The following is a 27941-nucleotide window of genomic DNA, read 5'->3' as shown; positions in this document are numbered from 1 at the left end:
TGGAATACATATTTCAAAGCCACACTCCCCTTTACGTTTTGATAGGCGGAGTGACAGCGTCCGTGAGGCAAACAGAAGGGTGCATTTGATTGGTCGGCTTTACCAGCAATCACACCTATCAGATACCTGATTGGCCGAACCCCTTGAAAGTCAAGTGTCACAACGTTTCGAGTGGAGGGGGTGCCCAGTATTTGACAAAAGCTATCCTATCTCCAGTGAAACCTCATCAGACAGTGTAAACATAATCATTTTGTGGGATCGGAGTGAGATCTTGGAAGGTAAATCCAAAACTATCGGATCTAACCACGACGGCGCGACACAGGAAGCCCGGGGGTCCAAAAAGTGGGATTTAATTGTTCGAGGCTAGCTAGCTAACGCTGCCTCGCCTCCTCTTTTTCAAGCGGCGATCTGCGGCCACAGTCGGGCTATATGGCTACGAATTACGAGCCGATCTACGGACTGTCGGAGGATGAGGTAAGCCCCGATCGTAGTGCCACTAGACGGCGAGACAACCGCACAGATGCTGCCGATGCTAACCATAGCTACTCTACACAGCCCTCACCCACATAGCTTTACCTTAGTAATGATCAACCAGCTGTCTTGTTACCCCGACAACATTCCCCCTCCCTGTGCAACACCATTCTTCTTATTTAGATCCATCAAATAAATAAATTCACAATGCAAATAATGTAAATCACTCTCCCACTCGCCCACATAGAGGAGATCTTGTTGTTTACATAGGGGTAGGCGCACCCCCATTTTGGTAAACAAACTGATGTAATACATGGCATATAGCCACATAATAAATGTATAACCATGATCGGATCAAAGATTCAACAGGTCTGACTTTTTCTGACGTGCTTCACTTTATTTTGCAATCCATAATAATCAGGATTATTAAAAAAGATGCTGACTCTCCCAAGATCCAAGCAAAATAGTGTAAAGCATACAGCTGTCATTCTATACATCAAATCAGAATCTCTAAATATGCCATCAGCATTGATTTTATGAGTTATTTTACATTGTGTGACCCTAATTTTTAGTTAAAAAACTGGTCCTGAACCTGAAGATCTTTTCATAAAGTCCTTAACATGTTTCATATGCGGATTCACCAAACCCTACTTTAGTGTAAAATACAATGATTTTTTTTTCAATTCAAGATATTTAAATTCCTCACAGCACTGATTGACAAAGCAATGTCATGTGATCATCTCCATCCAGTACTGTTATCATGAATAGATTTGATGAGTCGATGTGTCTTGACCCCCGCGGCAGAGTCTCCATTGAACCCCTGAGACCGGCTCCCCAAATCCCGAGGGTTCGATTAAAAAAAAAAAAAATGTTTTAAAGTCTATGATCCCTGTTTTTTCTGCTTCTTTCAAGACCACTGATCAGCCGCTACGTGCAATCCGTGACTTATAATCATCATGATACGTGTGCTTCATCATCTACGAAATGTTATTCAAGACTACAAGCTCAACATCGCCCTTTTTCTGTCAATCATTATAAGGACGTAGCAGGTTGTAGACGTGCCATTCATTCCGAAGTGTAGTGAACTCTAGACATGGTTTGGCTCACCTTCAGTCATGTGCTGCGCCAAAAACCACAACGTGGCAAATTGTCACCTGACGCCGGAGGCTGTTAAATCATTCTCTGTGGGTTTAGTAACGTGACACCGGTCCCAAGTAAATGCTCCATTGATTGTTGTCTATTAAGGTACAACTGTGTCAAGAGTATTTTTGAGGGGTAAATTTGCAAATATTTTATATATATATCAGCTTTTGGATAAGTAATGCATATGCATTAATTCATTTTGATTAATTGATTAATGATAAGGATAATTTTCTTGTGATGTCCAGGAAAAATTAGGGTCAGACAATGTAAAAGAACTCATAAAATCAATATTAATAGCATTTAAAATCATTTGAAATATAATTTTACCATTGGTTTGACTAACAAATATTTTTCTTCCACAGAATGAAACCAGAGTATTGCGGGTTAAGGTCATCGCGGGAATTGATCTCGCTAAGAAAGACATTATTGGAGCCAGGTGAGTTTCATTATTGACATATAAAATCATAGACTTTATATTAGTTTAAGATATTCACCCATACAAATCTGCAATGTTTTTGTCCACAGCGACCCCTACGTCAAACTGTCCCTCTATGTCACAGATGAAACCAGAGAACTTGCCCTGGTCCAAACAAAAACCATAAAAAAGGTAAATAGCAAAATGCCACTGACAATTTGCCATTTCTTTCTTCCTCTTTGCTTAGGTTTGCGTGATCTGTAATTTGCTTTGACCTCATCAGATTAGCCACACCCGGTCTAATCATGTCCTGCACAATTTCTGTCCCAACTACTTATGTTTGTGCCCCCGCTCATATAGCAGTTTCCTGCCCGAGTTGTTCAGGAAATGTGTTGCTTTTGCAGCCACTGCAGACAGAGATAAAGCGACTTACTTTTTTAATAGACAGCAAATAATCAGTTATCCATCCATTGAGCGCAATAATCACACATAATAAAGCAAGTTTTTGAAAAAGCATAATTAGTTGTGAAACACTGATGACTGAAGTTAATGCTTTGTCTTCATTTGTTTGGGCTTAAAAATAATTAAACATAATCAATGCACTTTCTTTTTTTTGTACTTGGCAATGAAGACTATCCTATTCTATTTTCCCATTTGGCTTCTCACAATAATCACATTTGGATCTAATGAAAAACAGTAATGAGATGTATATATTCATTGTTATCTATAGTGCCTTTATTAAATAAATCAAACTCTTCTGTGCCATATGTTAGTCTGAATGTTATAAGCTTGTAGTTGACACACTAGCTGGAGTTTACATTGAAACTAAATTCACAAAAAATAACTACACAAGTTGTATATTCATATAGAAGAGAGACCTCATTTTACAAAGTGGCCGATGGCAATCAAGCAGCTCCCAATGCAAGTAGGCATATGCTGCCAGTGCCCATTCTTGCCGTATAGGCTATGAATAGATGACAACACTATCTGGAGCAGAAAAAAAATGAATCTTCCTCCGTGGTCGTTATGTCTTAAAGTGGGACACCTTTTCATTGCATTTTTTTCTGAGATAAAAGGTTTTGCTTGTGGCAAAGAAATAAACATAAGTGAATTGTTCATGTATTTTCTTTGTCAACCTTGGCTTGTTTTCTCATGTTTTTTTTGTTATTTTTTACAGGTTGTGGGTAATATAACTGAGTGCTTTGCAGATGTGTCACGTGCAATGATTATTTATAATCTGTTGGTGTGTAAAATGTTATGTTTGGTGTGCAAGCAGCAGCCACAATGCCCTATTTTGTTGATCATTATAATTTTTTGTATTTGTTCTTTTTCTGGTGATTTCGCCAATTTCACCTCATGTAATTGACAGATTAGTCGATTATTCAACTAATTTTTCATTAAGGCCTTAATCATAACATTCAAAATGTACTTGTTGCTTGAGGGAAATGTTTTTTTTTAAATCTAGTTTATGTTTGTCATAAATTGGTAGCCTTTTAAGATGAGAATATATATATGGCAATTTTTCATAAAGCATAAAAACAAGCACTGCGCACTCTATTTATTTCATTGTTAGTCTAACCATTGGAATACTTGATTTTTCCAGACGCTTAATCCCAAATGGAACGAAGAATTTTATTTCAGGGTGAGTATCAATTTCTTTGAATATTTTTCTTGTTATGTCACAATTTTGGCACTATTTTCATTATACATAGGTTTTTTTTATACCTAGTGTTTTGTGTGCTTTTTCTCTGTGAAGGTGGAGGAAGATGCTGTTTATCAGTGTCAACATTGTGTGTACATTTCTGCAGTTAACACCACTCCTTTTGTTTTTTATGCAGGTATGTCCACAAAATCACAGGCTTCTCTTTGAGGTGTTTGATGAAAACAGATTGGTAAGTGTCATCCCTCCTTACCCTTCATTTATCACCTTCAAACTCTCATTTTGACAGCTTCTATTGTCAGTCCTATATTTGAATGCACCTGCTAAAATTCTTAGGCCATAATATTTTCCCCCATATTCCATTTATATGTTTACACTGTGCTAACTTGAGAATTTTTCAAGGACATGTTTTAGAATTGGACCCTTTCAAAATGTAATGTTACGGTCATGATGATAACTATTTTTTTTCCTGCATGATTGTTACCCATTAGTTACGTAACCTTCTGGAATATATTTGTTTTTTTTATGCATGTTTTTATATTATTTTATATTACTCAACTAATTCTCCAAGGTTGGATATTTTTTCACAATGCCTATTCATCAAATCAATAACACAAGAGAGAACTGTTGGTTTGATTGAATGCAAAGTGTATTTTAATGTGTAAAATAGGTCTGCTGTTACCATGCTATTTAAAGTTATTTCAAAACTTAATCTAAATTCACAGCAAGGACACTGAAAAAGTTGAAAATAACATTAAGCTTCTTAAATAATGATGAATCTACTACTTTACTCATCTTTATTATTCTTGAAATCCAAGAAATCCTGATCCTATTTATGACCAGACTCGTCCTTTCTATGAAAAGACCTTTCTTAGTAGCAGGTGTAGGGTTGTCGCAATGGTTTCTTCGTAATTTATCCTCTTGGAAAGCCCCTATTATTTTTGTTAGAACAATTTGTGGATGTTGCACAGGGGAAACAAAATGTGAACTGATATGTATACACAAAATCTTAAATCCTAGGTGTATATAACGCATGCATCCATTAGTACTGTGTTGCAAATGAAGACTGGAATGGGTGGCAAGTGGCCTTCCAAGAAAGGCACAGCTCAGATTTTCCCTAACGTAAGCGTTGTGAAGCAGTGGCAGTGGGGGGGACACATGAAAGAGAAGGCTCAAACCTGTTTCTCTCCTTATAAGTCTGAGAAGGGCTTTTCCATATCTCGGTGCGTGCAGGGACAAAATCTACAGCACTTTATTTTGGCATATCTTAGTGATTTATATTAAACCTCAAAGGAATCAGTCAGGTTTAGTTAGATGGATTCGTTTTCCTTTTATTTTTTCATGTTGTCAAGAGAAATCTACACTCAAACCTTCAACAAGTTAAAAAAAAAGCCTGACCTGACACTTTTGTGATTGATTTTTTTGCATAACAGCTTTGTCTTGTGAAAAAAAATACATCAAGTTTTTGGGTTAATGCATCGAAGCACTAGATTGAATAGGTTAGTGTTCTATTTTTTTGTGAATATTACTCTTATGTAATTCTCAAGCTTGGATTGGTGCCATCGGACCACACATTGCATTTCTTTTCCACACAGTTCTTCTGAACATTTCCTGCTCACAATCAGATATTGACAATGCCAAACACAGTGTGCAGTTGTTGTTCTATAATTGACAGGCTCTTCATCTGTTTCCGTGGCTCTGTCAGTATTTCCCATATTATGACAATATGAAGTTAACTCATCACAGCATGAGTTCTTTATGCTATTTTTTCACTGCAATAGTCTTGCTTTTCTTCTGTTTTTGACATTTTAGAAATTTCAGCCTTTCCAGAAAACCTCACTCAGTTCATTTTTATCATGAGCATCCTAAATTGCCAATTTTCTTTTGTAGATAGTGTAGTTCCTGTCACTGCTTATCAGTCTCATCCTTGTGTACACGCCTGTTTTTAGCATTGTGAACTAAAATAGTATCAAAGATGTCCTGTAACTTCAGAAGCGTTCAGATGTAAACAGAGAACCCTAGAAAATCAATCTCGCTGCATAGGTTTAACTTCGATCTGTTAGTTTTGCTTCTTGCACTCCTGCTGCTTTTCCAACTATTTTGAGTCATAACTTGCCTACGCATCTCCAAAACACACACACTCAAAGATCACCAGCTTTAATTTTTAAGTGTGTTATCTTGATATAGTCATCATTTTAGTGGCAATTGCTCGGTTTCCAGAAAAAGAAAGATTACTACTGTATGATCAGGTTATGGTGTAATTTCTGGGGTAACCCTCTACCCCGCTGGCACTTGGGGGTAGCATTGAATCATAGTGGCACATGTTGAAAGGGGTCATTTTGTCACGTGACCGACAGGCAACCCCGTTGTCACCCTGGAAACCAGAAACGCTGGCCGCCCTTATCCAATCATGTCAGGAATGCTGGCTGTCACTAAGCTCAGGCTATTTCTGCTGTCCGTCGCCAGTGTAGAGTAGTGCTGAGAACCAGACGATCACAGACCAATATTTTGTCTATATTTTAATTTTTCATCACTCTTTTTAGCGGTCCTGTGGTTTGCGCCCCAAGTTTTGGTGGTGTGATGTTCTTTTTTTTCCTCTATGGCATTTACTTGTGGAAGGAAAGTTGAGGAAAAGGACTGGAGGTGGGTGGGACCTAATGGGAGCGGGGCTACAGTGGAAGGAAGAAAAAAAACGAGGAACAGTCATCTGGACAGTTAGAAGAACGACGTATGGGACTACCGTGCAACTCTTTTGTAGGGAAGGGAGGCTTTTGAACGGGACTAAAAAAAAATGGCACGTCTACGTTTATATTTTGGCTCCAACCGTAGCAACACTGCCCCGGACATACTAGAAGGAGATACAGAAGAGCAGCAAGGAGACAATGATGTTGCGACGGCCTTTCACACTCAACCATCCGTAGGATCGAGTCCATCTCGGGAGGCAGCACAGCAGCCAATTCCTCCAGTTACGTCTGGACCGCGTGCGGACGCACTTCTTAAGCGCAGTTCCTCTATGTTCATACCGCAGCTCGCAGCCTATGCCGAGTCACGGCCTACAAAAAGCTCCTCCATGCAGATCTCTCTTCAGCGCTCTGACGTAGCAAGTAATGGGGATTCCTATAGCCTTCCTGATGATGTCTTGCCACCCCATTATACTCCTCCAGGACCTGTGCCAACGTACGCTGAAGTTTCGGGTCAATCTGATGTTCCGCGACAACCACCTCCTCCTTACTGCGGTCCGGAGTCTCCCAACCAACAAATATTTGTGACTGACCCACGTTTTCCAAAGCGTAGGGTTTTCAGCATCGGTTCCAATGGTCATAATTTGTATGGCAGAACCCCTGCAGGTATCAGCGTCAGTGGTATTCGTATTCGGAGGAACTCAACTGACGGTTCTGACGTACAGCATCTTAGAATTTTGCCTTATGGTGGTTCTGCTTGGACTGTCCAGCAGCAGTCTCCTGCTTCTAGTAGCAGTGGAGCACAGCGACTTGTCTTCCAGCTTCAACAGAATCAGAACCAAGATTTGAACCAGAGCTGGCAGCAGCCAGATTCATCGCAAGAAGAGCACAGCAATGTTGGATTTGTTCGATCCACTGGTGGCCGTATTTTCCGTTATCCAAGAATTAAATTGGAACGAGGTTCATCTCCAATTGTACAAGAGAATGAACCAGAAAATGATAGCCAGGCAAATGGTTCAGATAGTCAACCAATTGTGGATCATCGGAGGATGGATCCAAGATCTAATGGTTGTACTTTTAAAGTCAGTGGGGACCCCCCTTCAAGGCAGCCCCATCTTAAGATTTACTTCACACCTGGGGGAGGTGCAGATCAAGAAGTGATTGAGGCAGCAACAAATTCTCCTAAGGTAAATGCTATTGAAGAAACTTGGTTGGGTGACGTTTTTCCTTGTGACGTTTGGGAAAAATAAATGCATTTTATGATTTTAATGTTAATGCATCTTTACACATTTACTTTTTTTCTTTCACAACATCAGGCATGGTCTGTCTTCTACTAGTTTCTGTAGGTATGTCCCTGGATTTAGTATCTTTTTTAACGGCATTACGTTTGTGCATACTGGTAAAATGGCATCTGTTCAGTTATGTTTTTTTCATTTCTCAACTTTTAAATCCTAATATTTAGTGTTGTGAGTATTAAATATTGCCAATCTACTCCCACACCACCAGAAAGCTCCTAATATGTAATGTTTATCTCTGTCACATCTGCTACAATTAAGGTGAGATTATTCCTCACAGAAAACACCCTTCCTTTAATTGTCCCACACACTTAAATATAATTGGGTGGAAAAGGGCAGTTTTTTGGTGGAACTAGAAATGATTCCAATTATTTTTGCAGGTAGAAAAAAAATCTCCTTGACATTAGTGGCCACCTTTTTTTTCTGGCAGTGCTATCAACAATTACTACTGTCTGGAAATATTCAGAGTGACTAGCTCAAGAAAGCAGACACTTGTATTTGGTGTCATCTATAAAATTTGTAGTGGTGATGTGGTACAATCATTTGATATTTTCCCATGAAATATAAACTTAATATGAGCATTTTCTTCACAGTTTCTTTTCAACAGATAATACAAGCGTAGCAAATAGGGTGTACAAATGCTGTTAGGATTTCTGGCAAAGGTTGATATGACTGTCCCAAACAATTCATATGCTGGCTGCCTCTCGGCCCTCATCCCTCATGCTGTTTTTTGGCCATTGGCGACACCCCCAACCCCGAGTGTAACCTGGCCCATGGAGGCAGCTGCATGGCTCAACTGTGACCCTTTGATGACGCTGCAATTATAGACCACAGCATACACATACCCACAGCTTGAAATCCCCTGCATTAAAGGACAAAGAAAACAGCCCGATTTCCCCTCGGCATGGTTGCGCTGGCTGTTTACTGCCGTAACAAAACTCACAGTTTAATGCGTTACTTTGTAAACGAGCTAGAGGATGACGAGGTCAAGGGTAAATCCAGGATCTGTTCAGTACTGAGAGTGTCAGTTATGTTAGTTAATTAGGTGCTTTTCAAAAGAAGTTTTCACTGCATTCTGATGACAGCATTAACACGTGCCAGACAATTCCGAGTCAATATGGGATTCATGATTCATCATTTTGGGAGTTTGTCAGCGACTTAGAAGGTTTTCCACTTGGTTTATGAAATGGGAGCAGATATCGTTACACTGTCTGTTTTTTACACTCATTCAGTGTTTGAGTATTGATAAGTGTGGATTCAGCTGTTTGTAGGTGTATTGAGGTTTCTGAAGTTGTGTTTAGTTGTGTTTGTTGCTTTCACTGACATAACGGCACTATAAAACATTATAAGCCATGCCGTCTGACTCACCTTTCACCATTGAATTCCAGATCTGTCAAGAGTGAGTGTTGCCACACTTGAGACAGATAAGGCTGGTTATGCCTGCTCCCTTATTTCCTCTCAACAATGTTTGGCATCACTTGTGATTTTCTTTATATACTAAGAATGCCAAAATAATCCTATACATTGCAAGTTTCAGTAACTCTGCTGGGCATTTTACCGATATTTGAGTTAAAAATTGGAAAAATTACTTTAATCCAACTCGGGATATTATGCAAATGACTATATCTCTGACCTCATTGCGTTTAAGCATTTATTTCAACCTATATATATTTTTTATCCACATTGGCCAAAATGCCTCATTCTAGCGTTGTTAAAAACCAATAAAAGAAGATAGGTACCACTCACTCAAATGTTTTTCAATGTCACCACTGAGCCTTCAAATACCGCTTTTATCTGTTTCTATATATATATAAAGAAGACCAAAGTGCTTCCAATCATCATGTCATTAAACTGTAGTTTAAAGCTTGTGGTGTTCAGAAAGGCAGTATAATAAAGGAATACTTAGGAAGGATTTCCAATCATATTGCAATGTGGTGGTTGAAGGGTCCAAAATCCAGCTCAACACACCCTTCTTTGACATCTGCCATTTAAATGAGTTATTTCCAATACACAGGCCTCTTCCAAGAATGGGCTTTTCCACATCGGACAGGTAATCTTTGGCCCTCTTCAAGGGGGCGCAAATGTCGTCCAATGCAATCATTCGCCTTTGTTTCTTCGCTTTTTTCTCCTTCCCTTTTTCTAGTCTGCGTTAATTACAGCAAAGGGATGGACTCATTTTCAGGTTTCTTTTTATTTGACTCATAAACCTTCTTCTCCTGGTTTTATTCCTCATGTTGTCATTATCTCCTCTGTCTGGCTAATGTGGCTTTTGTTATGTTGTTGGAAATTTCTCTGGGTAAGGGTTTTCTAATACCAAAGGGTTGACCTTTTGGCTAAACTTATACTGAGCGTCTGTCTTGGACAAATGATAGATTCTGTGCTGTCACATGATAACATTTCAAATACAATTGCTGCTGTTTTGCACCAGTACTAGACGCTCATAAAATAAGGCCAGTGGTTATTTCTACATCTGACTTGAAATCAATACCTTTCTCTTGGACAAACTGTTGCTGGGTTTTTGAAATCCTTGGCAATACTGCCGTACCTCAACAATCACTGTGTATTTTTCCCTCTTTTCTCCTTGCTGGAAATTTTTGAATTACGCAGAAGTGACTTCTGCTGTGATTTTGACTTTTGTTGTTGTTGTTCTTTTCTAGACCAGAGATGATTTCTTGGGACAAGTGGATGTACCTCTTAGTCATTTGCCGGTGAGTTGACTTCATTCATATTAACCTTGATCGACATATTTGGTTCAATTCCAATGTTTATTCATCAGTATAGTGTACTAAGCTGAGATCAGAATAAGCCCACACGTGGTCAATCTATTGCATATGTGTGTATGACAGCATTTTAGATGAATTTGATTAACTCAGTCAGTTTAAGTCAGATGTCGACCCAAATAGGACAATCCTTGATGTAAACATAGATTTAACATAGACGACATTTTATAAATCTGTCGTTTGTCATTCCTCTTAAAGAAGGCAAAGTATACTAGACAGAATATATACACCAATGTATCAAAACCCATGCCAAAAAAGACATCACATCTTTTTGTTTTTTTTTCCTTTGTGTAAATAACACACTAATCTGGTACAGGCGTTAAATCACAAAGCAGCATATAAACTTTGTGTGATACCATTGTGGTCCTTATCAACACTTCTGCTTTTGGTAAGCCAAAAGTGTCTCTGGTGTGATAGTGCCTACAAAAAGTAGCTTGTTGTTGGTGCTCCAATAGCCGAGCAGACGTTCTCTTTTTGGCAAGACGGGGAGACGTCTAGAATGTAAACAAAAAGGCAACTGTCCTTGACTGGGAACTGCATAGAAATAACACTTTGGTTCATTTACATATTCTCAGTGGGAAAATGCAGACTTGGGTGATATTATAACCGGTTCTAAAATGAAAGATGCAGTAGTTTGAGGTAGTCGCAAAGAAAATATTTACAAAGTTTAGTGTCTTTGTATAATATTGCTTGCTATTAATGTCAGCTGATTTTCTGTTACAAAGAAGCAGGTTAAATGAATGAATGAACTATTATATGTTAGTAAATGAGTCATGTATACATACTTATTCACAAGCCAGGTTTTTGCTGTTGACTGAAAACAGTGTGGCAGACTGAGACTTAAAAAAAAAAAAAAAACGTATCTGTTTTTCCAATGGGTAACCGGAGAAGCGTTGCACAACCCGGTTCCAGCGTGACGCCCAGAGTCATGCAATCCAGAGGCGTGACTCGATTATGATGCCTGTCAAAATAAAATACCTCCTCTTAATTAATTTGCAGACTGAAGACCCAGCCATGGAGCGCCCCTACACATTTAAGGACTTCCTATTGCGACCTAGGAGGTTGGTACCACTTTGTAGTAAACAACAAACTGGATGTGATCCTATTAAAGCATATTAAATTGTTAATAAATCACATTATAGACCAAAATTTTAGTTCCTTAGTACTGTATTTCTTCTTATTGTTATTTTCAAGTCACAAGTCCAGGGTGAAGGGTTACCTCCGCCTCAAAATGGCTTACCTGCCCAAACAAGGGGGACATGAAGAAGAAGCTGGGGACATGAGGGAGGAGGCAGAGGTAAGATCAGCCATGTTTTTTTCACCCTCTTGGCATTACCCATCGTCTTGGGTAATTAATTGCATTAAAGATTCAGTTACAAAGAATCTATTTCATCTAAACTAATAATTAGACAACAAATTTGTTTTGTTCATCAATAGTCTGCCGCCCCCACTAAGCTGATCAACATAATTAAAATAACATTATTTTTTTAATTTAATACCCATGAATAAATGTATTATACAACAAACTCTCAGTAAACAGTCTCCCTAGCATATTTTTGTGCTTTATTGAATTTTTTTTGTTTACCTGAACTCATGACAGTTCGTAAGCTTTTAATTTAAGCAGCATTGGGTTTTTCCAGAGGTCATTCGCCATTTGAACATGTTGTGAATTGCATTAAAAAAATGGGATGCATATTCCCTTTTACTTCAGGGATGGGAGGAATCCGCAGATTCAGGGTCGCAACGACCGCAACAGCTTCTTCCACCATTGCCACCTGGCTGGGAAGAAAAGGTGGACAACCTGGGACGAACCTACTACGTCAACCACAACAATCGATCCACACAGTGGAAACGGCCCTCCAACATGTATGCTTATTTTGTGCCGTGCTTAACCTTCTTCGGCATGATTTCTTAAAAGTAACTGCAATCTCGCATTTTTTTATTTTAAGGGATGTGATTTCGGAAACAGAAAGCGACAACCGCCAACGTCAGATACATCAGGAGGCGCATCGAGTCTTCCGTTCGAGACGCCACATCAGCGAGGACCTGGAAAATGAACACTTGGAGCCACGTGATGTTATTGACAGCGTGAGGAGGACTTTAAAGCATTTAAACACCAAAAAAGAATATATTTTAATGATAGCATTAATGGGGTATTGAGTCAGTAATTGCACAAAAACTGAGTTTTTTTTACATCAGTGATTCTCTTTAATCTTAGCCAGGTACCAGTGCAAATTTTATTTTGGATATTTAACTCTGTTTAAGATTTTCAGTAGACATTCAGTTTCTTCTTCTCTTTTCAGTCCTGGGAGCTGATCACAGAAGAAGACCCAAATGACGCCCTCGCCCAGTCCCAACCTGGCACATCCTCCATGCTGACCCCACAGCCCCCGCCGACTCCCGTCTCACAAGAGTTCTCCGATGATTTGAGCTTGAGGCTGTCATTTACCCCTGACACCAACGGCGAAGTTCCAGGGCCAAGCTCAGTTCTGGTGAGAAATGGATAATTTTTTTTAGGTGTCACCTCTCACTGGGAACAAAAAAAATCACTCAGGTGTTTTGTGTGCATTAAATAAAACATATAAACATTTGCTATTTAAAAGAAATAGTATCACGCTAAAATGCCCCTCTATTGCACATTAACCTATCTGATCACTATAGTTGCAAAATCCAGTTTCATTATTTGTTAAAATGGTTTTAAATGTTTTTTTTCCTCTTAACAGACTCAGTTATCCAACCGACTGCGTTCTTCCAGTATGACTGATGGTGTTAGCGATCAGGCCCAGCCTCCTCCTCTTGCGGTAAATATTTCCCAATGCTCATATTTCCATCCGTCCCGTGCCTATCTTGTGCTACTTTCTCCTTTCTTCTTGAGTTAGGTACTTTCAAACATTTGTTCCTTAAGGCTTCTTTTAGGCTTCTCCTTCACATCTCCATTGTCGGTGCTGTGGGTGCACAACATATTCACCCCCTCCCTCCCTCCTCCACCACCGCTGTTGTTACTAACTCTTCACATCTTCTTCTGGTTGTGACTATTCTTTTCATTTTGATTGCTTCACTAAGATTATCGCATTGCTTCCTTCCTCTCTTTATAGCTGATTTGAAAGGAAACACTTACTATTCAGCACTATGACAATTCTAGTTAGAAAGCCTTACATGTCATGAATCATTGCCTCCATGCCAAACTGTCACATGACTTTCGAAGCTTGTCGCACATGCTAGTCACAGAGCTGTTGAACAAAGGAATACTAACAGTGCTGATGTCAGCAATGATGACAAACCAGTGTCAAGCGGTGTTATCAGGCAGGCATTTGCTATCCTCAGCCAGTAACCAATAGTTTAATGTCCCTACAGCCATATTGAGGTTTAGTAGCCACATTTGTAATTGGGTTTTGCAAGAGAAATTCATCCCTTAAAGTATATACTGGTGCACATAATTATAACCCTGCTGTGAAACCTTTTTACTTGCTGAACTTTTAGATTTTTTAATGAATTTGGTTCATCAAAAAGCATTGTTGTTGCAGAGTGCATCAAGTTAACACCAACACCAAAGTTGTTTATATATAACTTAGCATCATTAGTGTCCCAGAAGCTCACCCTGGTGTCCATCTTGGTTTTCCGGCGAGTTTACCTCATTTTTTTTGCCATGTCCCCAATATTAGTCCATGAAAATTCATCTTATTTCCATTTTAAAATTCAATTGCCCATAAAAAACTCAAATTCACTTGTAATTTTGTTTAAAACTTGGGTCCTTTTCCTTGCATAATCCCACTGTACCAATCACAACTGCACTACCTTCATGCCACCCCCACAATCAATATTCTAGAATCCCTCTATTGATTTTGAGACAATCACTTTCTGTCACCACGCTTTTGTCCTTTCAGTGTCTCTTCACTATACTACACTACCCCTTCTGAAATAATGCCCCTGGCCCCCGTATTAATGCCCCCTCCTGACAGTACTGTTGTCTGCCACCAGCAGCGTTCCCATTCCAGAAGAACCAGGGCTCAAACTGTCTCAGGTGGTGAGGATAGCACGGTAATGTCTCAGTTCATATGAAATACAAACCCTTTGCTCCTATTGTTTAGCACACAATAACATCCCCTCTAGTTGACTATAGCTTTGTCACCCCTTTGAAAACAAGCTTTTCTTTAACCCAGAACATACTTTCAAAATGATATAAAAGATACATACACAAATATATACTAAATATTATAGGAATACGAGGCCTTCAGTGGTAAAACTGTTTCAATATTAGTGTCTTTGTTGCCTGCATCTTTATTTGTGGTGCTTATTTTTTGTTATGTGAATGTTGCTTCAGGATATGCAAATTTACATTTTGCGGTAAAGTTTTTTTGGTTGGAAGGCTTTTAACTCTCATAGATGTCCGATCCATTGGAACTGTTTGCGAAAACTACATTTGAAGAACTCCAATTTGAAATATGTTGTAATCTATAAACTAATCTCCATTTGGAATGCTAGTCAAACATGACATTTCCCTCCTGGAGACGTCACCTTCCGTTCTTCTGACGCGTTTATTTTTGCTCTCTCTCCACGACGGGCGGGTCTCCAGTCTCCCACAGCAACCGCGTTCAACCTGACCACCTTGGGCCTGCCCCCTGGATGGGAGGAGCGGAAGGACGCCAAGGGGAGAACATATTACGTCAACCATAACAGCCGCACCACTACCTGGACTAGGCCCATTGTGCAGGTACAGCAGGTCAAGGAGGCGGGAGCGAAGCGTACTTCCATACCATGTTGGCGTCGATTCTCCTTTTTGAGCCCCAGTGTCTGTGGCCTTGTGGGAGTTTGTATTTTCCCCTTTCAAATCCTCTCTTGTTTAGCGTTTTCTGAAACTCTGGATCGGAGACACATCTTTTCCCATATCTGTCTTTCCGCTGTGTTTTTTGTCGAGTCTAGTTGGAGCTGGACGTCTAATCTCTTGTTTTAATCTATATTGTCCTGGTAACCTGTCTTTGCTTGTGCATTTGTTGACCGTTCATTGTCTGATTCCCACCCTGCTCTCCATTACCAGAAGGAGAGGATTCCTGTCATAAGGATTGCATTGCAGACTTAGATTGATGTTCGTTAGACCTCCGCCAAGGATGGATAGTCCCTTAATTTGGAATTTGTGTGTAATTTGGACTTTTTGAATAGTCATGCTAACCATCTAAGAAATTTAAATGGGAAATTAGACTTTCTTGGCGAAGGTAAAAAGTCTTAATGGTGCCCCTTACCCACTGCATGGTATCAACTCAGAATGGGAAATATGTCATTCCTGGTGGTATTTTATTTCAGTAGCACTTTTAAGGAATAAAATAGCACTACCTAAGAGTACAAATTAGGTTGGGGATTGATATTTAATTTGTCAGAATTTGTTGCTGAAGAAGTACGCCATTGTGTTTATTCACTTACAAAAAGTTTTTCTATCTCAAGGACAACTGTGGGAAGATTAGTCTATTATCCACACTCTTTTCTTTCCAATGCTCACTATTGTTGCAGTGGGACTCTTAGTTCTCTTTCCTCTTGGATGAATTTGGTCTTTCTTTTCCACAATCCTTCCCAAACAGCCTGTGTTTTTTTTCTTTTCTTTTTTACAAAAACCAAGCAACTTTGGATATTGACGCAACAACGGGGCGGAAAAAGTGTTACATTTCACAGCACTGGAATACACTGACTGCATCCCCTTCTGTTATTGCTAAAGTGGAAAATAACCAGGCTGACATTTCCCCATTCTGTGTTGATGCAACTACAAGAAAAAACTGCAAATTATTGTCTTCTTACATGCAGTGGTTAAGTGGCTCCTCTATGTCTTTATCAGATTGATCCTTTTAAATGCACCGTGGTTTTTGTGGTTATCTTCCTGCACTGCAATTTTCAGTGAGGAGGAATGTCATATTTACTTTTCTATCTTAACTTCCAAAGTGCTTTTCTTCCTAACAGCTGACTGAAGATGGTGCAAACACAGCAACGGGGTCCGGTGCAGCCCCCATACCCTCCCCCTCTTCCAATGCTTCCTCTAATACCTCCAACAACCACCTCCATGAGCCCCAACTCCGACGACCTCGTAGTCTCAGCTCCCCTACTGTCACCCTGTCGACACCCTTGGAGGTGAGATGTAGTTTCCCATAGTTTCCAATCCATTGTAATCCTTCTAGAACAGGGGTGGAGAACCTGAGACTCACTGTGAAGTTCTTGGTGTACTATGCCTTTATAGGCAATGATTTGATTATAGACTCAGACAGAGAATGGAAAATGGCTCTGATTTGAATACAAAAAAAGGTGCTCCACCCTTGTTTTTACCAATGACCCTTACCCTAATCACCTGTTTTATTAATAAGTCATCTTTTTCACTGCCATTGATAGACATTTGTTTATACTGGCGTTTTTAGCCGGTTAATTTAAACTAGTTTTTCACTCATAGAAGTCCCAATTCATTTGAACTGGAAGGATTGGGAGTAAATTACCCCCATCCTGTTTTGGTAGTCAGGTGCGATGATATGAAATATTTTTTTAAATTCAAATTTAAATTATTTTCCTTTAGGTTGGAGCTCACATTTCAAAATTATCCACATTGTTAAAAAAACGTATGTTCAAACCTGTTAACTGGAAATATACTTATAACTTATAATGAGTTCATACGTCTACTGAGAAATGATACTTGCATGAACTATAATCAATCATTCCATTTAACTAATTATGTACTTTTGGTTCTTTGTACTTCAATCAGTGGTTGAACAGTAAAACAAAGCTTCCTTGCTGCGACAATTAAATCTGGCAAGACATTTAATGGTGTAGAAATGAGGCAAACTAAGAGCTGCAATTCTTTGTCGCTTGCCTAATTACCAAGAGAGCTAACCTGATGGTGATTTAATTAAGAGGTGTATGTGATAACACATCATCAAAGTCAGAGTGAGGAAAAAAAACCTGTATTATAATTAGAACTTCCAGACTCGTCTGCATTAATTAACACTTGTTTTTTTTCTTATTCAAAGTTCAGAACAGTGCATAATAATGAGTGGGATGTGATGCCGGAACACTTATTAGCCTCCATGTCTTATGTTCTTTAAAAAGCCTATTAAAGCATAAAGCCTCTTAGAACACAAAAAGTTAACAAAAAGGTCAGGGTGACTTTTAGTACTGAGTCAATGTTCATTAAAAGTTATGGAAAGCTAAATGCAGTTGAAAATATTCAAGGTAGTCTTTTTTTGTAATAAAAGTTGTTATAAAAAGGCAAATGTTAAAATATTGAGGGTAAAATTACTCATGAAAAAGCCTCATTGTAATCAGTTTGAATGTTATGAATGTATTTCATAGTTGTTATAACTTGGAAACAGTTTGACTCCCATTTTTTTAAATGACACTAATATAAAAGCATGTGGAAATTATTCACTGGCAATGTTTATGTTAATAAACATTTGGGATTACTGTTGCTTTCTTTGTTTATCCAGGGAGCCAGCAACATCCAGGCCAGGCGTGCAGTAAAGGACACCTTTTCCAACCCTCAATCTCCCCAACCGTCACCGTACAGCTCCCCTAAATCACAACATAAGACCCAACAGAGCTTCCTACCGCCAGGCTGGGAAATGAGAATAGCTCCCAATGGACGGCCATTTTTCATCGACCACAATAGCAGAACCACCACTTGGGTGAGTAACACTGTACCTCCTTCTTTTTCTATGCTATTGATTCTCACTTGTTAAAGACCCTGGGAGAGAATCACTGGTCTATTCACATCAAACCTGAATTCAACATACAATTCTGTTGGATGCTTTCTTCTTTAAAACGACATTTTATATATTGTAGACTTGCCAATTTATGTTCAGTGTCAACTGCTATTGTGTATTACTTAAACACAAAGTTACCAGATGAACTGGAACTTGGTTCTTCCATTCGCATAGCTTCAAATGAGAAAATCATATGAATACAAACTGTTTTAAATAATTGAAATAATAACTATTCAAGTTATTATTTCAATTCTGTCCCTCATTTGGTCTCTTCTGCTCCAAAATAGGAGGATCCGAGGTTGAAGTATCCGGTCCATATGCGAAATAAGAACTCCATGGAACCTGGTGAACTTGGGCCTCTCCCTGTGAGTAAATTTTGTCCTGAAATCCTGTATAGACTGCTTAAAATAGAAATAACTACCATGAATATGACACGCCTTACAGTCTTCAAGTGTTGTTGTTATCAAAGCTTAATGGCTAATGTGATTAACATCTGAAGTTTCCATTGTTTATGGCAATTTATTAATAGACTTCTAGCTTCACAAAAATGTACAGAAAATACAATATCTGTTCACTGATCAGTTGATTTCGTATTTTCAGAATCGGATTTAGTTTGAAATCGATTTCTATATGACTCTCCTGGTGTATGTGGTTGGCGCGTGCATGAGTGTGTACGTTGGGTTATTGCTCTTTTGTTCTGGTGGATCTAATAATGTCCACTACTTCCCTTGCACCCCACCGGGGCCATGTGTGTTTGGCAGCACCTACCAGAGGAGGTTGGTCGGCTCCCTCCCTCTGCCTGCCTACCTACATGTCTGGTCTGCTTACTCGGTGGTCAAATCATGCCTGCAGACAGCACTGCGCTTTCTTTATTATTGTTTTGTTTAGTTCTGGTCTTTCTCTCTTGTTTCTCTCTCGTGACCAGCATGAATGGCTTTTACCTCTGTCCTAATTTTTCCTCCAGCTTCCTCTTTTTCTGCACGCCCTCTGCACCAGCACCCCACTTTGCCTCTTTCCCCTACACCCCCAGGGCTTCTAAGATTACGCCATGTCTGTGTAACTGTATCACTGAGGGACAACAGCACCCTCGTGCAGTTTTTAGCAAGGAGGGCGATGAATGCACTGTGGTGCCTCGGATAGGGTCTTCCAAGTTGGTTCTAATTAACTCATTGGAGGACATTGACAATGATAGACGTCAAATCCATGTGCACTGAGAGAGCTGGCAGCGTTCAAATGGATTAGACGTCTACTAGTGAAAAACACATTTAAATCACAGCTGAAGGATGAAAAAAAGCCACATGACCAGATGTCTCTCATTGTCAATGGCATTGAAAGAGTTAAAACCAACATTACCTATGAGGAGGGAGCTTTCAAGGCTTGAAGATATCATGTCACAAGTCTATGGAGGTTCAAAGCTAAGAAAATGTAGAATAAAAGTGCCCATGTTTATGTTTTTTTGGACTGTACAGATGAGGAGTGTAGTCTTGGCCTCTTAATCCCCCCCATCCCTTTTCCCTTTATCGCTCTACTTGAATTGCCTGACTGCCGGTGCTGAGTGAGTGTGTGTGTGTGTGTGTGTGTGTGTGTGTGGGTGTGTGGGTGTTTATGTGCGTGCTTGCGTGAGCTGTGATTCTTCAGCAATGGCTCTCCGGTTAGAACTGGAAGCCGGAATTGATATTGGTGGTAACAGGCCTTCTGTGTCATGTCTGGTGGTATATGTAGTCTTTGGAAACCCGACTCAAATAGGACTGATTATCACAAAAAATAAGAAAATAAAGATGGATATAAGTTTGTTTTTATGGCGTTTGATTGATGGGAACAAGATCAATCAAGCCTGGACTGAACAATAGATTTGAATGACAGTTTAAGTATATAGCCATTCTACCACTGTCATTCTTCTCAACAATTGTTTTTTTTTTTTGTGTGTGTTGTGTTTGTAGCCTGGGTGGGAAGAGCGAATTCACACGGACGGACGCACTTTCTACATTGACCACAGTAAGATGACACCTTTGTTTACCATCCCGAAGTAGACCACATGGTGCTTACTAATCTTCAAAAACAAAACAATTACAATTGATGTCAAAATAATAGCAAGAGTGTTAGATCCCTCCATTAAAATGAGTGAATCCTATCAAGCAATTGATAATGGTTTATTCCATTTTTCATTGTTAGCTGCTTGTTACAAAAACAACAATATAAAATGAAATTAGTTTGTCAGTCGTAAACGTCCAATCCGTAGAGTGTAGTTGACTTAGCATTCAATGTTCATTTTAATCTCATCTAGATACAAAGAACACACAATGGGAGGATCCCCGACTTCAGAGTCCTGCTATCACCGGACCCGTGAGTAGTTTTCCATTCAATGCTGATGTGTTCCACACGTTGGAAGTGGCACATCCTACGCTTGGCATTCCAACACCTCTGTGTCAATCCTGTGTTACACCCCTCACATGGCACTTCAATTTATGCTTCCAAAAAATAGTCCAGTTTCTGTTGCCCTACATTGGCATGTATTAAATGGTACACATTTTAAGGCTGGTCATGCACCAGGATGCAATTTATATATATTTTTTTTATCTCTTGTGCAGGCTGTTCCATATTCCCGAGAGTTTAAGCAAAAATATGACTACTTTCGGAAAAAGCTGAAGAAACCAGTAAGTATGCTGCAGTCATTATTACAATGGAAAACTTTCTTAATTATGCTTGATTGCTGCTGACTTTTCCTGCTGTGTTCTACCTTTCAGTTTGATATAATTATTTAAATGGGTTTTTTTTCCACTTTTTGAATACATTAATACCTTGAGAATACTGCAAATTGACTGACATTGCTGGATGGCCAATCTATTTTGACTGGGAAAGGAATGATGGCTGCCAAACGTCCTACTCAAAATGGATTGGACATTTAATGTTGGCAGTGGCACTGTAGCATGAGCATTTACACCTGGTCCTTTGGATTCACTAATATGTAATACAGTCAGATTACCGATTTTAATGTATACTTGTAATATAGAACTTTTTTTTGTTATTGTATAGGCTGACATCCCAAACCGATTCGAGATGAAGCTCCACCGCAACAACATTTTCGAGGAGTCCTATCGTCGTATCATGTCTCTGAAAAAGCCTGACGTCCTAAAAGCGCGCCTGTGGATTGAGTTTGAGTCGGAAAAGGGTTTGGATTACGGAGGCGTGGCCCGAGAGTGGTTCTTCCTCCTATCCAAGGAGATGTTTAATCCTTACTACGGCCTTTTTGAGTACTCTGCCACGTAAGTACGCAATACTTCCTTCCCCTTAAAATAAGGAAAACGTCTCGTCATTGAGTTGAGGTGTTTTGCCGTTTCCCCCAGGGTCTTGTTAAAATGTCCTTTCATTTTGACTAACTCTTCCTCTCATTCAAAAATCCATCCTGAAGCAATCTTTTCCCACATTCAGCCAAAGCGAATATAATAGAAGACTCCTGATTGCCTGCTTTTCTTGGCGCCAGCAATCAGCTCGCATTCTTTTTTTTTTTTTTTTGCCCCGTAGAGCAAAGCTATAAAAAAAAAGTCAGGCTTGCGATCAAATCCTTGAAGAGCCATTAGGAGCCATTAGTTTTTCACTTAGAATTGGTTTAAAATTAGTACAACAGAGACATTCTGCTTCAGTTGTTCCTTAGCAACTGCAGGTAACACACAACCTTTGCCTGTGTATACGTAGGATATTTAACAGTACAATTCATCAAGGCCTTTATTGGCATTAGTACACAATGACATTTCAAGCTTTACCATAATAATTACCGAGTTTTTTATTTACAGCGACAACTACACGCTTCAGATCAACCCCAACTCCGGTTTATGCAATGAAGACCACCTATCGTATTTCAAGTTCATCGGACGGGTAGCAGGAATGGCCGTTTTTCATGGGAAACTACTGGATGGTAAGAGAGGCTACACTATTGAGACCTGCCTCAGTTGCTGAGATTCACATGCAACTGACTTGCGCCCCCTACAGGGTTTTTTATTAGGCCATTCTACAAGATGATGCTGGGTAAACAGATCTCCTTGAAAGATATGGAGTCTGTGGTGAGTCAATGTAATCCTGAGAGCTTTTAGGTTGATTTAGTGAATTAGTTTTAAGTGTGTATTCTCCCTATAGGACAGTGAATATTACAACTCTCTAAAGTGGATTCTGGAGAATGATCCTACGGAACTGGATTTGCGGTTTTGCATTGATGAAGACAATTTTGGACAGGTTTGTGAAACAAGGGATGCTTGTGGCTACATTTTTTGTTCTTGTTTTTTTTCAAATGGATTGGCCATTTACTTATCATAATATAGTACTTCGAATTCACAGCAGAAGCATCTGGAATTACCTTTAATTCTTTGTATTTTCTTTTTTTCTTCTCCCCAGACATACCAGGTGGACCTCAAGCCCAGTGGATCCGACATGGTAGTCACCAATGACAACAAGAAGGAATACATTGAGTAAGAAATTGAATCAAAACTATTAAGCCAATACAATGCTTTCGATACTGACACACTTCTCCCCAGTTTGGTTATCCAGTGGCGCTTTGTCAATCGGGTGCAGAAGCAGATGAACGCCTTCCTGGAGGTATTTTGACACTACTACCAAGTCGCCACCAAGAGGCAGTATAACCTCTCCCCTGGTTGACTTTTTGGCCAAGACGATTACAGCTGTTTCTTTTCTTTTTAGGGCTTCACTGAACTCATCCAAATCGATCTGATCAAGATCTTTGATGAAAATGAACTGGAGGTATGAACAGATGACTTTTAACCCTTTCCACGTCATTCCGACTTGGAACTTTCCAGTCAACCCCAATTGGAATGGATGGTTTATCTCCGCCAATGGCAGGCAATGAGTTAAAAGCATTTTTAATGCAAAACTTTCAACTGCTTTATTGGTGTGTTTGTGCAGCTGCTCATGTGCGGACTTGGTGACGTTGATGTCAATGACTGGCGCCAACACACCGTTTACAAAAATGGCTACTGTCCCAATCACCCGGTCATCCAATGGTTTTGGAAGGTCAGTTGATAGTTTGCAACTAAGTTGCTGTTTATTTATTTTTTTGATCGATTTCAAAGCACGATGGCTGTTCTGGCACTACCTTTTTAAAGATTAAAGTCCATTTGGAAGTACAACCTTGTTTGCGCTGATGAAAGTCAACAACTTATCGGAGTTAATTTCTTTAAATATTCACAAAAAAATCAAAGACACAAAAGATCCCTAAGAATGTTTTTGTTCTGTTTTTTTTATTACTTTTTAACATTTGGGTGTTAGGCATTTTGTTTTGGTGGTAAATGTAAATGTTTTATTTTTCAGGTGGTCCTGTTAATGGATGCCGAAAAGAGGATCCGACTTCTTCAATTCGTCACCGGAACATCGCGTGTGCCGATGAATGGCTTCGCCGAGCTTTATGGTGCGTTTTCCTCTTTTTCTTATCTAACAGCACCGGCAGGTGGACTGTCAGCGAATGCATACATTTCAGTGCCATCGACATCACCACACAAATAATTTGTTGTACTTTACAAATGCAGAATTTGCTTTGCATTTTTCTAACATACTTGTTCTTGATCCAGGTTCGAATGGACCTCAGTTGTTCACTATTGAGCAGTGGGGAACGCCGGATAAACTGCCCAGAGCCCACACGTGGTATGTGACACTGATTTTAATATTTCTTATCATATTTAAAATGAAATGAAATTGAATTCAGGGGCTTATTTACCATAATAACTACGACACTGGCAAGATTTCCAATTTTATCAGTTTTTTTAAGGAAATAATAATGCAAACCAATGAATGGTCATCACTTGTGTTAAATTGTTGAAATAAATATTACTATATACTGTAATGTGGCTGAATACTGCCTTCTGTAGTATTACTCCAAAAATGTCAATTGCATTGATACTTGTTTCCAAATCTTTGTACTATTTTAAACTCAAATTATGATATTACCACAAGCATTTCTAACACATTTCCTAAAAACACACTTATGAGAATCCAGTATTGCCATAAATCATTTACCTCTGGAAGCCCTGTCCATTTTTTTTAACCAATCCTCTTTCCCCAGTTTCAACCGCTTGGACCTTCCCACCTACGACTCATTCGAAGATCTGCGAGAGAAGCTTCTAATGGCCGTGGAGAATGCTCAGGGCTTTGAAGGAGTTGACTAAAGACCGCTTTCATTTGGGAGGGGAACTCCAGAAGAAAAAAAACGGTATCCTAAGCCGACCTCCCGATTTATCGGAATTGACATAGGGGAAATACATGGAAAAAAGTGTCCAAACGGGTAGCATGTGGTTAAGCAAAATACCGAACCGTTAGCCACAATCGACTTTCGACACAGTCGAGGGGGCTACGTTCGGATGCTTGCCCCCCAGCAGTGAGGGGTGTATATTTTATCCTATGGCATGAGCATGGAAAAAGATCCAAGTCACCACTAAATTCTGTGGAAGCACTACTACTAACTATTAACATTTCAGCACGCATCCGAGGCCTTAAACATGGCTCCCATCACCGGATTACCTTAGCGATACAACTAGCCAATTACACTTCAGGAAGTCTGCCATGCTCCCTTCTCCTATGTTGCCACAGGAGCCTTTTTCCATTATAGGGGGATCTTTTTTTTTTTTGACTATTGGTATAATTCCTTCAGGAAATATAACGTCTTTGTACTGATGTTTACTCCTTTTGACGATTCTCAAAGATTATGTTAAGTGAAATGCAAACATAAAAAACAACTCCATATCATTTCTTTTGATGGTGACTAGAGAACATGTTGAAATACTAAAATATTTCTTTTTTTTATATATATATATATTGTTAAACTAACTGTTATCGCTACTCTAAATGGCCGCGGTTGGCTCGTGATCTGGACATGTGGGGCTACTGTTTGTCAGACTATCTTCACATAAATAGTCCTGGCTTGTTTATAATGCTGTAAATGTTCCTTTTTTTTTGACCACCTATAAATGTATGTATGCATTACATCTAACAGAAGTATTAATGATCAACACTAAAAAAAATGAAGTGTGTGTGAGCGCGCGAGAAAGCTGTGATTTAAAAAAAAAAATCTTGAATCTAATAATAAGCAGCATGTTTCTTACAAAAGAAAATCTAAAATTTTCTCTTTTCTAACACCATGGAACCTAAAGGGCACTTTATACATCACTGAGGTCACCTGCTTCGTCGTCGTCAACTTTTGAATGTGATTCTATTTCATATGCAGCGCTTATTGGCTGCAATAGAACCCCAAACTAATGTGGTTAAAAGCTGCTAAATCACATTTTGGATGAAAGACGAAAAAAAATCCATTTCCTCTTCTATTGCATCTCACCTTGTCAGTTATCCATTCTTTGTATATGCTTTTGCTTATTTTCTTATGGGTGATATACACATACTATGTGTATGCCACTCCTATCAACTTCTTGTGGTTAACTTAAGTCCAATAAAAGTGACATTTCTCTCAATACTTGTGTCTTGTTTTTACTTGAAATGACTCGAAATAAACAACCCCATTCATTTCCTTTGAGAGTAAAATTACACAATATCAAAACTACCTGTGACCTGAAACATTTGACTCAAAGTCTACCGGAAGTGACCCAGAATGCCCTAAAATGTGTAGCAAGTGATCCAAAATCAATAGAAAGTGACCTGTAAATACTTTAAAATGAACAAGTGACCTAAAATTTAACAGAGAAATGACATATTCTAGTATCAACTATTTTTAAATGAATAAACACATTCAGCCAAAGCCATATTTAAATGCCCTTATTGTCCAATACATTTTCACCGGTAGGAATTAATGCACAAATGTTCATTTTTCCCCTACAGTCAAAAAAGAATTGGACATCTTTCACCCTCAATGGCAACCAGTGAGTTAAAATGAGTGTATTTTAAAGGATTATTGCTCTTTAAATATAAATCCATGTCTTTAATTCAATATTTTCTCCCCCAAGATAATAATGCAACTGTAATGTTGTTCTATATGTATTGATGCTGTTTTACTCTCTTGGTTTGAAGTATTGGTCAATGTGTTGCACGTGTTGCAGTGAAAGGACGCCCGTTCATTCACATGCATAATCTACGGTTATCAGCTCCAAGGACGAGCAAATAAAAGCTTGCCTGCCAAACGTGGGGACATTTTATCAAAGCACCCTTAGCCTCTAAAAGCTGACAAACAAGCCAGAGCCCAACAACATACCATTTGAGGTACACATGCAGAAATTAGGTTAAATCATTGATGGCAATGGATGTCCAATCCATTTTAACTAGGAAGGCAAGTCCAGTCAAACTGGAATGGACGTGCAAGAAAATAATCCTCTATATTTATTCATTCATTCATTTTCTGGGCCACTTAACTGTGAAACTGCAATTACTTCTTTTCATAAAATTAGAATATCGGTTAAGACATACATCGAAAACTAAGAAACATTTAAAATAAGGACCGAAGAGATTTGGTATCGTCATCAATGGCAGTTAAAATACATTAAAAAAAGGAAAAAGTTACAAGACCTCTGGTGTAAAATACCCCTGTTGCCTTAGTGGGGGCCTTTATTTGGTCCTACCTGAGATCACCCTCTCTTGGCTGTGGTCAGGGTCGATCAATACTTCCCCTGTGGCTTATCACTAATGCGCAACCGGCTGTTTGTCTACATAAAGACTTGGACAGGGCACAGACCTCCCTCTCAACTGCTTGCCTGCCTGCCTGCCCGGTCAGCTACTGGACTTTTACCGTTTTGTGAAGCTGTCACAAGGTATATGAAGAGGTTCCAGATGGGAAGACAGAGCAGCTGAAATAGGAAGCCCAGGGGACGATGGGCAGGTGAGCTTGTTTTTTTTTTTTTATATCATTTTGTAAGGGAAAGCAACAGAACCAAAACAAATTTGATGACCCTGTTTATTTTTGTTTCCCCAGTTGCCCGATGGCAAGTTTTGAACTTCTTGAATGGTGTGTCCAAGGCCAGTTTTTATCCTCTGGAGCTTTGGAGTGTGACAATGGTGTTTGTGTCCTGTTAATCAAACGCCATCATCACACTAAATAGCTACTGGATGGAGAAATCACAAGGATTTTTCAGGTACTTTTTTTACATATATGGGAATTCACAAGTTGTCAAAGACATTGAGGATGTTTAACCTTTTTTATAGGGCAAGTGGCTATATTTATATGATTTAATTACAAACAAGTCAAAAATAAAAAACCTGGCCTCTTAAAGACCGAGCGTCCCCATACATGGACATCACATTTTGGGACATGTAGGCCATAATATTAATAACATACATGGCCCAAAATGTGATGTCCACATTTGTAAATGCCTGGTCTCAATTACCCCAATAAAATAGCATTAAAAAATATTCTTTTGAGCAAATAGTCAGCTGGGATAGGCTCCAGCACCCCCCACAACCCTTGTAAAGATAAGCAATTCAGAAAATGAATGAATGAAAAGTTTTAAAACAAAAGACTAATATCTTTTTTATATTTTTTAAATGGATGATAGTATTTTAGATTAAATAAATTGACTAAAAGCTGTTTTTCCTCTTGTTTTTTTTAATTATTAAAAGCTCATAAGTCAAGTATGTCAAAATACCACTGTAACTTTTTTATAGTCTGTATTATTCTGCCCCTTAGTGGCCAAAACGCGCACACTAGAGAGAGCAGCAAAATGTTCATCGAAATGAAGCAAAATAGGACAAACTCATTTCAATTTTGAGAAAATAAATCCAAAAGTACACATTTCACAGCATTGGCACATTATTTCCTAGTGGTTGCTGATAC

General features: G+C 39.0%; 1 protein-coding gene and 1 long non-coding RNA gene across 12 annotated transcripts; both read left to right on the top strand.

The window, feature by feature from the left end:
* Positions 1-152: 152 nt before the first annotated feature.
* On the top strand, positions 153-25635 carry nedd4l (NEDD4 like E3 ubiquitin protein ligase). 11 transcript variants are annotated; one of them, XM_077736745.1, is made up of 34 exons: positions 157-278; positions 402-474; positions 1977-2050; positions 2140-2221; positions 3633-3671; positions 3868-3921; positions 9809-9847; positions 10323-10373; positions 11445-11506; positions 11640-11742; positions 12157-12311; positions 12395-12533; positions 12749-12937; positions 13169-13246; positions 14424-14483; positions 15019-15156; positions 16389-16556; positions 17897-18094; positions 18460-18537; positions 18934-18948; positions 20113-20167; positions 20457-20515; positions 20761-20826; positions 21206-21435; positions 21964-22085; positions 22160-22230; positions 22304-22399; positions 22559-22632; positions 22699-22759; positions 22862-22921; positions 23084-23191; positions 23489-23585; positions 23746-23818; positions 24237-25635. In XM_077736745.1, the coding sequence occupies exons 2-34, from the start codon at positions 430-432 to the stop codon at positions 24337-24339; spliced, it is 3042 nt and encodes a 1013-aa protein (XP_077592871.1). In that variant the 5' UTR covers positions 157-278; positions 402-429; the 3' UTR covers positions 24340-25635. The 11 variants fall into 11 exon arrangements, with proteins under 11 accessions (XP_077592870.1, XP_077592872.1, XP_077592874.1 ...); XM_077736744.1 differs by having other exon boundaries at positions 153-474; XM_077736746.1 differs by lacking the exon at positions 9809-9847 and adding an exon at positions 9680-9715 and having other exon boundaries at positions 153-474.
* Positions 25636-26753: 1118 nt separating this feature from the next.
* On the top strand, positions 26754-27695 carry LOC144210218 (uncharacterized). The gene is made up of 2 exons (XR_013329334.1): positions 26754-26990; positions 27084-27695. It is a non-coding gene; the product is annotated as an uncharacterized LOC144210218 (long non-coding RNA).
* Positions 27696-27941: the final 246 nt, after the last annotated feature.

The sequence above is a fragment of the Stigmatopora nigra genome, chromosome 17 (genome assembly GCF_051989575.1).
Source record: "Stigmatopora nigra isolate UIUO_SnigA chromosome 17, RoL_Snig_1.1, whole genome shotgun sequence".
NCBI lineage: Eukaryota > Metazoa > Chordata > Actinopteri > Syngnathiformes > Syngnathidae > Stigmatopora > Stigmatopora nigra.
This window is presented reverse-complemented; position numbering and strand designations above follow the sequence as displayed.